The sequence below is a fragment of the Littorina saxatilis genome, linkage group LG7 (genome assembly GCF_037325665.1).
Source record: "Littorina saxatilis isolate snail1 linkage group LG7, US_GU_Lsax_2.0, whole genome shotgun sequence".
Classification (NCBI taxonomy): domain Eukaryota; kingdom Metazoa; phylum Mollusca; class Gastropoda; order Littorinimorpha; family Littorinidae; genus Littorina; species Littorina saxatilis.
The window spans coordinates 46,704,842-46,718,686 of NC_090251.1; the positions used below are offsets into that span (position 1 = coordinate 46,704,842).

Consider the following 13,845-nt stretch of genomic DNA (forward strand, 5'->3'; position numbering starts at 1 on the left):
GGATCCAGTTCTGGCGGTTTGAATGGAGAATGCAGCATCAAGTTGCCTCATGATAAAAGGATCTTTTTTGCCTGACCAGCTTTGTCATCATGACAGCACTATTAACAGTAACAACATGAAAACATGAAAAGTATAATAACTAGACTAAAAACAAATGTCCAAGGTAACATTAGCAGCACACAAACACACACATGGACACCCATACATACTCACACAAACTCACTCACATACATACACACACACACACACACTCTCACTTACATACACACACACACATGCACACATACATACTCACATACACACACACACACACACACACACACACACACACACACACACACACACACACATACTCACATACACACACACACACACAAAACAAGGAAGCATACACATAATTCATGTAAGACAAACAAAATGCAGCAGACACGTACTGTCCAGCGAAGAAGGCCACCCAGGGAAAGCGCAGGTCATGAGTATCCACAAAGATGTTCTGAACAAACACATTCGGACTGCAGCTATGCTGTAAAAAAACAAAACAAGGGAAAGTGAAACAATTAAACCTTAGGTTTTTTTTAAAAGCGACCTGAAGCAAAAAGAGAACAAGAACAACCAATTACATATGTTCTTGTGGTAACAAGTTAACAAATTAATCAGTTTTATTAGAACATCATCATGGGTTGGGTGGGAGAGGGGAGTTGTGGGTTAAATCTGAGGATCTTAAAGAAAAGAGGGGGGGGGGGGTTTAAAAAGGAGGGTCTTCAATTTTGGCAGTTTAAAAAAAAAAGGAGAAGTCTTAAGTGAAGGGGTGTTACGAAGAGAGGTCTTTAATTGGGGGAGCGTGGTCATAACATGGGAGTTTTACATCAAAGGGTCTCAATGTGTGTGTGTGTGTGTGTGTGTGTGTGTGCGTGTGGGGGTGTCTTTAATTGTGGGGACTTAGAAGGGGGAAGTCTCAAATCAAAGAGTCTTAAGGAAGAGGGGAGGGGGGAGTCTTGAGGAAGAGAGGAGTCTTCAGGAAGAGGGGAGTCTTCAGGAAGAGGGAGAGGGAGTCTTCAGGAAGAGGGGAGGGGAGTCTTCAGGAAGAGGGGAGGGGGAGTCCTCAGGAAGAGGGGAGTCCTCAGGAAGAGGGGAGGGGAGTCTTCAGGAAGAGGGGAGGGGGGAGTCTTAAAAGGGGGAATGTGAAATCAGGACATCCTAAAAGACGGCTTCCAATGTACCAAAAAAATGTGTGTGTGTGTGTGTGTAATTGTTGTTTATATTAATGTGTGTTAATGTTATTATGCATTCAGCATGGATGTGTTTTGATGTTATTATGTGTTCAGCCACAATGTAATTTTTCTTTTGAGATGATGAAGTATTATTGTATTGTATTTTATTGTATTGTGTGACAGTGCGCGTACGTTGAGGTAGCGGCCGATGTTGCCCACGGACTTGGCGTCCATGATGTAACAGGAAGACGCGTCTTTGAAGAAAAGTCGTGTCCCTGGCTTTGGTTTCACGTCCTCCTCCTCAGAGTCTGCTGAAACAACACCACGCACATGGCATTTACACTCATTTTATTTCAATAAAAAGACCCAGAAATACTGTATGAAGAAGGACGAAGAAGATGAAACAAATAACGGTACAGTGTCTGGCGGCGGAACGAAGTTCAGGGGTGGATGTTGCAGTGAGTGCTGGGACGGGGCGGCGTGAGAGCATACTGGGAGAGGGAACAAGCGTCGGGACAAGCAAGAGAGGATGAAAACAATAAAAATTAAAAATAAAAAAAATTGAATAAAAAATAACGGTACAGTGTACAAGTTGTCTGTACAGTGGAACCCCTCTTTTACGTCATTTTCTTTTTCTTCTCCTTCTGCGTTCATGGGTTGAAACTCCCATGTACACTGTTGTGTACTTGGTATTTTTGTGATTCTTCTTCTTCTTCTGCGTTCATGGGCTGAAATTCCCATCACGAGAGGGCTTTTACGTCTATGACCGTTTTTACCCCGCCATTTAGACAGCCATACACCAATTCCAGGAGATGCATGCTTGGTATTTTCGTGTTTCTATAACCCAATGAGCTCTGACATAAATTACAGTATGTTTTCATTGTGAACTTGGTCTTGTACTTGCGTGTACACTCAAAGGGGAGTAAGGCGCCAGCAGGTCTGCACCAGGGATCGCGTTTACGCACGATTTTTGCGTATTTGACGCATTTTAAAAGTCGCTGACGCGTTTTTTTCGCTGCGCCGCGTAAGCCATACGCAAAAATATTGTAACTTTTTCTTGTCTTCACGCAGCGCTTTTGCTCTGACTTAATAATCACCCGATCCTGAAACTGACTATAGGGCTCGAGAAGTGACGACACACATGAAATCTGCGCGTCAAAACTGAAGTCCGTTTCTTTTTGCATCGAAGTATCGCAAACGAACGTAACGAGGGTATTACCAGACAATGTCTTGTCGGATAATGAAACAGACATTAGCTGCTCTCCCATCTCGTGCTTCCAAAAGGCGGAAAGTGTGTCTAGTCGTATTAGAGCGGGAAACAAACTCGCAAGGCCCGAAGGTTGGAGACAGCAGGGGTGTTATTCGACAGGCGTGCGCGGAGTTCGACAGGAAAACTCGCCGTATTTAGGTAAGGAGTGTCTTTAAGTCTTTCGTGCGTGTTTTGTTTGTGTCTGTACGTGTTTTCGTAGTACGCAAAAATATTGGTCCGTGACGCATTTTTTTTGTTTTGTTGCGTAGGACTTAGGCGTTTTTTTAAAAAAGCTAGCGCGATCCCTGCTGCACATAAGTTGACCTGGGAGATTGGAAAAACCTACACCCTTAACCCACTAGGATTTGAACACTCAACCTTTCGCATGTGAGGCTGTGTCTTATTCACTAGGCCATTGCTCCCACACCAATCATTTTCATTTTATGATTTCTCATCCCATTGCAGAGAAATTCAGGTTGCATCCTCCCAGTGAACAGCTAGCAGCAACAAGAGTTTTTTTTCAAGAAGAAAACAAACGATCATCAATTTTTCAGTGAGCATTTCAAAGAATTGTGCTACTGATCATATTATGGACTCATTTCAACACACAAAAATAGACATCATTTGTTCTCATTTCCAAGAAAGTGACTTGTATGCCTAGGATACGAACACATACAGACATGATGCAGATACAAAAACAAAGATACAATACCTTGCATACGTGGGTTGGGCAGGTTCTTGAATCGTGACCCACCCGTGCTCTTTCGGGCTGAAACAATTCACAGTAACGTCAGAATTAACAAGAGGCCAAGCCTTCAAGGCTCACGTAAGAAATCGACAAACAGTAACACAAACTCAATCACTCCGTCACACATACACACACACAGTAAGCATAGGTGACACGGTGCAAGAGTGAGAGACACTAGATCTAGATCTGTCTGTCTGTAGCCTACTTACGGGGACACGACTGCCAGATGGCCAGATGGCCAGATCGACACTGCGCTTTCGACAGCGCTTCCTCGCACAGACTCTGGAAACATGCTGTGCAGATTAACCTGCAGGAAATCTCCTTTGGTATCTTCTTTATCTATTTTTCTGGAGCTACGAAACCGAACAATGTGAAATCGTCTTCTCCGAACCGCGAACTGCAGCTCGGTGATAACTGTATCTATACCACAATCCTTCACGCGATCTGACCTAACCTTTGACCTGGTCTGCATACCACACACGACACAATCCAGTCACCTGTTTTTACCCCTCCAAAACCCCCCACCAGCCGTTTTCTTTGGATACACACTTTAACTACATACGTGCGGACGAAATGTTGATCATAGCTTCAATACTTTGATGCTGTTGCTTGAATAATAACCAGGTAAAATTAGTATTTCGGTGTTCAGTCAAATGTTAAAGTTTCTACCACAGACATACATACATATGCACGCACGCACGCACAGACAGACAAAAGTTAGCATCGCATAGGCTACACTTAAGTGAGCCAAAAACAGCAATAAAATGAAAACAACACGAGCAAAATGTATAACTCAACCCTGGCTGATGTCGAGAAAGAAAGCAAGGCAAAACACACAAGCTGTCAAGCTGCCAAGCTCAGACGTGTCAGGTCAAGCAGTCTTAGAGGGCAGTCACACACGCGATTCAATCGTGAGATTTACCCTGTCACACGGGCGACAGAGTCTGGAAAATAGCTACAACAAGTCTGCGACTCAGTCTCATGCGATTCCCTCGTAGCTTTGAGCTTTAGAACTTGTTCTATTCCTGCAACCCAGTCGTCAGTCAATCGCAGGGGCAGAGCCAATCAGAACGCGTTGTTGCGGCCTTCACGACGTGACGTAAATTAATGGCGGACAGCGTCTCTTCGTCGATTCAAAACTTTTCGGAAGGATCAGTTTCTTACTCAGATTCAAAGGAGATGTTTTAGGCGTGTACTACGGTCGGGAACCATTAATTGCAACTGTCTGGAAACTTTATTTCTCGCAAAGGTGAAATGCTGAAATGTATTTTTCAGAAAGGTAGAGCGATGTTTGAACATTAGCGTCTGCTCTCGCAAAGCGCGTTTGCCGTGTTCACTGTGACACGTCATTTCCGCCCCGCTCGCATGGAGTTATCGTTCGTCCATCGTCAGTCAATCGTTCGTCTATCGTTCATCGTGTGACGGATCAATGGCCTACGATGTGATGTGCGATCGGCTCAAGATTGAATCGCGTGTGTGACTGAAGCTTTACAAAGGACCCCCTCCACACTGACAGTACATGTAAGGCCCGGCGCTCACCTATATAGGTAACTTCAGCAGGACAGACGACGCACGGCAGATTGCCCCAGCCCGCTACACGTTGCATAACATTTTAAAATATATATATATATGCAAGCACTTGGGCGCACACATTTCAGATACATCTATGTCCTGAACACCCATCAGCAGAGAAAAACATCTCAAGCACATAAAAAAAGATAACCCTTCTGGCTGGCTGACGTAACATAACAAGGTCAAAGGCACTAGCATTTGTGCGTGAGATTCATGCAAGCATACAAAACAATAAACCTTGCTTTTCCGTCACCCGTTGTGCAAGACAAGACAAGACAAGACAAGACAAGACAAGACCAAGCAAGGCAAGGCAAGGCAAAACTCAAGTTGTCTGTGCTTTGCCAATCATGTATGAAAAAGAGGATTTCAAGTAAGCAAGCTAGTAGCGTTCATACACTTGTCAAAGATTTCAAGCACAAGTTGACAGCAGGGTATTATCGCTGATTATCTTAGGAAAACCAGCACCATTTCATGGTGAGAGTAAGTGCATTGGATAACCCATTCAAACCATAGGAAAGATGCTAGTATTTTAAACCCCCCAGGTTATTGCTCAGAGCGTGCAAGAATTCTTTGCAAAATACTTCCTTTAACCCAGTTTGCTTACTACAGAGATTTATCCAAGTCATTGCAGCTTCCAAGACCATAATTATGTTTCATCTGTAAATGTGTATGACTCATTTGATGGTGTATGCTTTTAATTAAGCGTTGTTGGCTATGAATGTAGATGTAAATGCTTGTATAACTGTGTTTTAATTTTAAATGTGTCAAGCGCAAAGAGCATAATTGTAAAGTTATGATGTTGCGCTATATAAATGCTCATTTATTATTATTATTATTATTATTATTATTATTATGATTGAGCTATTAATTTCATTCTTCAGTAGTAAAATTCAGAATACTTAATAATTTCAAATAATCTGAAATCATGTTGCTTCTTCATCTTCTAGAAATGTCTTTAAATTAAAATCGTGGTCAAGTAAGACAGCACAACAACAAAAAATTTTAAAAAATAAAATAAAAGAACACAAAATATCTAAGAAACTGAACACAAGCCCCAAAGATACTTTCAGCTACAAAGAAAAAAGAACAAGTTCAGTTTCTACTTTACGCTTGGGCTAAACCGACTGTGCAGAGGGGGTGAATATACCCCCCTGACAGCTACACAGCAGGGGCAGTCATTCTTTGCAACCACTATGTACAGTGCCAGAGCAAACTAAGCGCTATGCTGGCAGCCAAGTGATGTCAGGCCGGCAGGTCACTTCATCGGCTTCGCCTCACCTACCTCGGTGAGCAATTTCTGTGCTGTCAGTATTTGACGGCTTTTTGTCGTCAGCTTGAGAGAGCTTAGCGCTCCCAGAGAGCGACAGCTTAGCGCTGTCGGTTTCAAACAGCTGTCTGCTGTCACTTTCCTCAGCATCTAGCGACAGCTGTGGGCTGTGGTCTGGCTCAACTTTCATTTCTGAAATAATAATTGCTGTGACTTATAACACAGCAGGCATGCTACTTGCTAGCGAACAGCAGCACCTGAAATCTCAATACAAACAATAAGCTAAATGTCCTGCAACTATTGGAACATACACACAAAAAAACTCATCAGAAACTTGTCAGTTCATTCTTACCCTTGCGAAATGGGGGTTGGTATTGTGAGGGGAGGGGTAGAGTGGAGAAGCAGACTTCTTCTTCTTCTTCTCATTCGCTATAAAGCAAACAGATCCCAACGTATGTCTACAGATCTGAGTTTCTATTAAGACGCATTACCTACAGGGAAATATTGCAGTTTGATGATGCATCAGCAAAATCAGACTGGCCTCATTTTCCTTACATGTCTACGAGTCTGACATGAATTTGCTGCAGTGATGTCACAAAATTGCACAAGAGCAGTAGTGCATGCTGCAAGAAAACAGTGTTACACCAAACACAGAGAAAGCTGTAATTCCAGACAAAACAAACAAACTCAAACTCACCCGAGTCAAACATGAAACCTCTTGTAATGACATTTTTGTTACCCCAAAATAGCTAAAAGTGAAGGTAACGTCAACGAACACATGCGTGGATGCATACTAGTATGCAAATCACCTGTTTTGATGGATTCTGTCTTCACTGCAGGCTGTGCCGTGGTCTTCTCTTCCTCCTCTTTGTCGGCAGGTTTGTCCAAGTCGGGAAGCTCATCGGTGTCCATCGGATCTTCTTTCATCTTCTCGTTGTCTTTGCCACTGTCCTCGTCATTGTCGATCTCGATGGGAGAGTCCTCTGTCGATTCAACCTGTGTGACGGTCGACGTCCCGGCTTTCTTCTCCTCTCTCGTCCTGTGCAAAAAGACGGACACAGTGCAACACCTCTTTTCACACCTTTCACACCTCCAGTTTCACACCTCCCCCTTTTCACACCTTGCTTGTTTGTTTGTTTGTTTGTTTGTTTGTTTGCTTAACGCCCAGCCGACCACGAAGGGCCATATCAGGGCGGTGCTGCTTTGACATTTAACGTGCGCCACACACAAGACAGAAGTCGCAGCACAGGCTTCATGTCTCACCCAGTCACATTATTCTGACACCGGACCAACCAGTCCTAGCACTAACCCCATAATGCCAGACGCCAGGCGAAGCAGCCACTAGATTGCCAATTTCAAAGTCTTAGGTATGACCCGGCCGGGGTTCGAACCCACGACCTCCCGATCACGGAGCGGACGCCTTACAAGGCCAACCGTGCCGGTTACACCTTGCTTGTTCACATGTTCTCTTCATAACATCTGTAAATTTACCCCTATTTCATGACTCCCTCCTTTTTCAGACCTGAATTTTTCCAACACAAATCATTCAAAGTCAGTGCAAGCCTTGACTCCAAGTTACCTAAAGACAGCAAACACACACACACACACACACACACACACACACACACACAGAGTCTCACAAACACACCACACACACACACACACAGAGTCTCACAAGCACACCACACACAAAACGCCCCCCCCCCCCCCCAATGCACTGTGTACCACAGCCACATGACAAGCCACCACAAGTTGGATCAGAAACAAGCACCAGACCAAAGGAACACTTTACCATTCCCCACTATCCGTGGACTGTCGTTTCAGCACCAGTTTAGTCAAAGGTTCCGGTTTTATCTTGCCGTCCTTGTGTTCTCCATCCGATGTGTCTTCTGTCGGTTTTTTCCTCCTGACAACATAATCCCAAAAGATCAGACACTTGTAAGTGATAAGAATAATGTATTTATGTATGTTTTTGTGAGGCGCTTAGAACTGTATCAGGATTAATGCCATATAAATATCCTCATTATTATTATTTGTAAGACCAACCGACCTAAGCCACCCTTCCTTATGGCATTGTCTGATCAGTTGGGTTTTAATCTTCTTTTTTTTTGAAGCCCAATGAATTGCCGATGCAGAACAAAAGCCAGCGCTGCCAGAGCCCCAGCAGCCGCATCTTCCGGGGGTGTTTCCTGGCCTGGGTAGGCCTCAACTGCCAACTCAGAACCCATCAGACAAGACATCCAAGCGTACCATGAGTCTGTGATCATCTTCGGGAACGAAGGACGAACAACACACTGTTCAGGTACTTTTTCTTTTTCTCTCAAAACCCAATCCTTTTCTCTGCATGTGTGTGTTCATGTTTTCTAGCCAAGACTTTGACTGTGAACTTGGGCTCTTTGTCCTGTGCATGTGTGTGTTCATGTTTTCTAGCCAAGACTTTGACTGTGAACTTGGGCTCTTGGTCTTGTGCATGTGTGTGTTCATGTTTTCTAGCCTTAAGACTTTCACTGTGAACTTGGGCTCTTTGTCCTGTGCATGTGTGTGTTCATGTTTTCTAGCCAAGACTTTCACTGTGAACTTGGGCTCTTTGTCCTGTGCATGTGTGTGTTCATGTTTTCTAGCCTCAAGACTTTCACTGTGAACTTGGGCTCTTTGTCCTGTGCATGTGTGTGTTCATGTTTTCTAGCCTTAAGACTTTGACTGTGAACTTGGGCTCTTGGTCCTGTGCATGTGTGTGTTGATGTTTTCTAGCCAAGACTTTCACTGTGAACTTGGGCTCTTGGTCCTGTGCATGTGTGTGTTCATGTTTTCTAGCCTTAAGACTTTCACTGTGAACTTGGGCTCTTGGTCCTGTGCATGTGTGTGTTGATGTTTTCTAGCCAAGACTTTGACTGTGAACTTGGGCTCTTTGTCCTGTGCATGTGTGTGTTCATGTTTTCTAGCCAAGACTTTCACTCTGAACTTGGGCTCTTTGTCCTGTGCATGTGTGTGTTCATGTTTTCTAGCCTTAAGACTTTCACTGTGAACTTGGGCTCTTTGTCCTGTGCATGTGTGTGTTCATGTTTTCTAGCCTTAAGACTTTCACTGTGAACTTGGGCTCTTTGTCCTGTGCATGTGTGTGTTCATGTTTTCTAGCCTTAAGACTTTGACTGTGAACTTGGGCTCTTTGTCCTGTGCATGTGTGTGTTCATGTTTTCTAGCCTTAAGACTTTGACTGTGAACTTGGGCTCTTTGTCCTGTGCATGTGTGTGTTCATGTTTTCTAGCCTTAAGACTTTGACTGTGAACTTGGGCTCTTTGTCCTGTGCATGTGTGTGTTCATGTTTTCTAGCCTTGAGACTTTCACTGTGAACTTGGGCTCTTGGTCCTGTGCATGTGTGTGTTCATGTTTTCTAGCCTTAAGACTTTGACTGTGAACTTGGGCTCTTTGTCCTGTGCATGTGTGTGTTCATGTTTTCTAGCCTTAAGACTTTGACTGTGAACTTGGGCTCTTTGTCCTGTGCATGTGTGTGTTCATGTTTTCTAGCCTTAAGACTTTGACTGTGAACTTGGGCTCTTTGTCCTGTGCATGTGTGTGTTCATGTTTTCTAGCCTTAAGACTTTGACTGTGAACTTGGGCTCTTTGTCCTGTGCATGTGTGTGTTCATGTTTTCTAGCCTTAAGACTTTGACTGTGAACTTGGGCTCTTGGTCCTGTGCGTGCTTGCACAAGGGGATAGTCTGCACAAAGTTGACTCTAGGAAATAAATCCATCACCAAACGTGGGGTTGAACTCAAGCCTTTGCAAAAAAATGGTTTCAAGCCAGCACTGCTACCAACTGAGCTATCTCCCCCCCCCCCCCACCCCCACTGATAGTTACAAAAAAGCTTAAATAGAATAAAATTAGCATTCTGCGAAAGATCAATAGAAACAGGTACCTTCTTCCCCTCCCTACCCTGTCCACACTTTATCAACTGGTTTCAAAATCTGCACTCTCACCTTGTGGCATGCACCTTGGATTCCACCCTTCCTCCTGCCTCAAAGTCGCTGTAAAACACATAACACATCATTATAAAGTATATTTGAAGCAAAGGTTCACTGTGATGCTTCTGAAATGCTTTTCAATAATAAAAAGTAGACACCCAGAAGATGAACAGCAACCAAGTAAGTACAACAAATCTAGATCATGTCTTACTCAGACTCTGAACCCCAAATCTCTTCTTTGTATGTAACACACACACACACACACACACACACACACACACACACACACACACACACACACCCACCCACCCACCCACCCACCCACACACACACACACACACACACACACACACACACACACACTCTCTCACTCTTTCCTCTCCACCCAACAATACTTTAATAAAACACACAAACGCATATATATCAAAATGTCTTCAGAACAACACACATACTGCCTCTAATCCCCGCCCCCCACCTCCCCCATTACCACACAAACTAAAACACACACCCATTACATCACCTTTCTCTCCAAAACACACAGCAAGGCTCAAACGGCAATAACTTAATTATGCCCCATGTGATGTTCACCGTTCTACTGAGTGAAACTCAAACCGTCACTCTTCTTTCAGAATGTGACGTCCCTTCCACAGGGTAAACTCGGCACTATGCTCCTCAACTCTCCCCCTCCCCCTCCCCCCCCCCCCCCCACACAGTGGAACCTGTGATGCAAGGCTCGTCCTGTTCGAGAATGCCTCCCACCAAAGGACACTATAAGATGTTTGGTGGCTTGTTGACAGACCAGCTTTTTTGTTGGTCCAAGGGGACCATATCGTCTTTTGTTTCATCTTTATCGACCAAGGCCGAAGGCCGCGGTTGATAAATATGAGACAAAAGGCGATATGCTCCCCGAGGACCAATAACAAAATGCTGGTCTGACAACAAGCCACCAAATATCGTTTTTGTCATCATTTTGGTAGCGCAACGAAATGCACAATAACCCACAGGGAGACGAATTTTTAGAATCCAACTCCGTGCCGCAAAGCGTCGTCACAGTAGCTCCAGATAACAGGTCAAACTTGTCTTTGACGTCAAACGTAGCTTGTTGACGCTTTTCTTTCAGTCTGAAAATGTACAGAGCTGCGATCATACCTGTGAGTTCAGTAAGTGTTGAGCATAATTCTTTTCTTTTAAGTGTTTATGACTTTTCGTTGTGGATTTTGCGATTACAGAGATAAGTTGCAAATTGACCATGAGTCGCTGCGGTAATTATCAACATTGATTGGGTCTTTGAGAGTGAATGCTTACAATCGTTGTCCTCGGAAACACAAATCCAAAGCCACGATGGTTCCACACATCAAACAATCAGCCTGATTGGCTTTTACTTTGACAATCCACGTTTCACATGAAAGCTCAAACCCATTCACCACCTCGAGTTATTGCATGGGGAACATGAGATTTATTCACCAGGTGTTTGTGAATGAAAATTCGTGAAAATGATGACAATTTCTGTTGTCCCTTTCTCTATTATCCTGACTTCAGAATACCTGGAGCTCGGAAGCTCAGTTGGTAGAGCACTGGACTTGTGATCGAAAGGTCCCAGGTTCGAATTCGGGCCGGGACGAACACGGGTCAACTTTGTGTGCAGACCCAGAGACGGAAGCCATGTCCCACCCCCGTGTCATCACAATGGCACGTAAAAGACCTTGGTCATTCTGCCATAAGTGCAGGTGGCTGAATACACCTAAACACGCAGACACCTGGGTAGCGCGACTCCGTTGCTGCTAGCTTTCCACTGGGAGGAAGCGACCCGAATTTCCCAGCGATGGGACAATAAAGTAATGAAAATGAAAATAAAAATGAAAAATGACATGACAGGCCACCTGCAGGCCTGCCAACCCTTGTGAAGCCTCAAATGTAGCAATTTAGTTATTTATGGAATTTTCAGAGTAGCAAATGAGTGTAGCAATTAGTCTCAAAACGTAGCATGCCAAACTAAAAGCATAACACCTGCAATTCACGGACACTTTTGCCTGGTCCCAAGGGTGTTCTTTCATCGCAGGTAATACTGTTTAACAAACACACACAACACACCTATCACTCGTGTACAACAAACACACCTATCACTAGTGTACAACAAACATACAAAACATACCTATCACTCGTGTACAACAAACACACAAAACACACCTTTCACTTGTGTACAACAAACACACAAAACACACCTATCACTCGTGTACAACAAACACACAAAACACACTTATCACTCGTGTACAACAAACACAAAACACCTATCACTAGTGTACAACAAACACACAAAACACACCTATCACTAGTGTACAACAAACATACAAAACATACCTATCACTCGTGTACAACAAACACACAAAACACACCTGTCACTCGTGTACAACAAACACACAAAACACACTTCTCACTCGTGTACAACAAACACAAAACACCTATCACTAGTGTACAACAAACACAAAACACCTATCACTAGTGTACAACAAACACAAAACACACCTATCACTAGTGTACAACAAACATACAAAACATACCTATCACTCGTGTACAACAAACACACAAAACACACCTATCACTAGTGTACAACAAACACACAAAACACACCTATCACTTGTTTACAACAAACACACAAAACACACCTATCACTAGTGTACAACAAACACACCTATCACTAGTGTACAACAAACACACAAAACACACCTATCACTTGTATACAACAAACACACAAAACACACCTATCACTAGTGTACAACAAACACACCAAACACACCTATCACTAGAGTTGCCACTATCTTCTTGCGGGTTATCGTTCCGGTAATCTTCGTCGTCGTCTTCTTCAGCGTTGTCGTTAACGATTTCCTCGACGTCGCTCTCGTAGCCTTCTTTCTGACGCTCAACCACCTCGATGAAGTCCAGCTCTGCGAGATATTCGTCACCGTACTGCTTGCCATCCTGTTTGACGAAATATCAGGATTTTTTTTTATCTAGCTGTGAGAAGTTTGTAATCTGCATGCATATGTGTGTGTGTGTGTGTGTGTATGTGTGTGTGTGTAAGTGTGTGTGTGTGTGTTTGTGTGTGTGTGTGCGTGTGTACGTGAGTGCGTGTGTGTGTGTGCGTGCGTGTGTGCATGCGTGCGTGCGTATGTGCGTGCGTATGTGCGTGCGTGTGTGTGTGTGTGTGTGTGTGTGTGTGAATGTGTGTGTGCGTGTGTGCATGTGTGCATGCGTGCGTGCGAATGTGCATGTGTGTGTGTGCATGCGTGCGTGCGTGCCACTTTAAAGATCACTCAACAACAATTAGGGTCTTAACGCCAGCGCCGCTACCGACTGAGGTATTTCCCCACCCCCGCTTGTCGCTGGGACCACTGACAAGGAAAGAAGCTAAGACGACTTACAAAATTTGCACCCATGTCGGTGAGAAGCTGACCAGCGTAGATACAGATGAAGCCTCCTTTGGGAATGTCGTTCAAACACCTCAGGCCCCATCCACTGTAAGCAAAACAAAGGCAGAGAAAATCAACCAAAGGCCTGTGTGAAACAGGGTGACAGGTCTTATCAAGCCTTTCCCATTGGCTTAAACTTTGCCTTATCTTCTTCTTCTTCTTCTTCAGCGTTCCAGATATTCTGGTGACGTTTGAGCTGGTTTGCCCATTTGGGTTCCCCACACTATACTCGGAGAGCATAGTCAGCTTCACTCTGCTTTCGTTGAGTAGGCATGCTGGGTAACTTCGTGTTTCCATAACCCACCGAACTCCGACATGGATTACAGGATCTTTTTCGTGCGCACTTGTTCGTGTGCTTGCGTGCACATA

General features: G+C 44.1%; 1 protein-coding gene across 1 annotated transcript in view; it reads right to left on the reverse strand.

The window, feature by feature from the left end:
- Window positions 1-13,845, reverse strand: part of LOC138971638 (histone-lysine N-methyltransferase SETDB1-like) — a 75,913-nt gene that overhangs the window by 3,244 nt on the left and 58,824 nt on the right. Inside the window, exons 24-32 of the mRNA XM_070344404.1 lie at window positions 13,429-13,522; window positions 12,804-12,985; window positions 10,025-10,072; window positions 7,840-7,953; window positions 6,857-7,086; window positions 6,063-6,239; window positions 3,173-3,229; window positions 1,404-1,522; window positions 435-523 (exon numbers count right to left, since the gene is read on the reverse strand). Coding sequence (XP_070200505.1) covers window positions 435-523; window positions 1,404-1,522; window positions 3,173-3,229; window positions 6,063-6,239; window positions 6,857-7,086; window positions 7,840-7,953; window positions 10,025-10,072; window positions 12,804-12,985; window positions 13,429-13,522 — 1,110 coding nt within the window. The remainder of the gene's footprint in view (window positions 1-434; window positions 524-1,403; window positions 1,523-3,172; window positions 3,230-6,062; window positions 6,240-6,856; window positions 7,087-7,839; window positions 7,954-10,024; window positions 10,073-12,803; window positions 12,986-13,428; window positions 13,523-13,845) is intronic.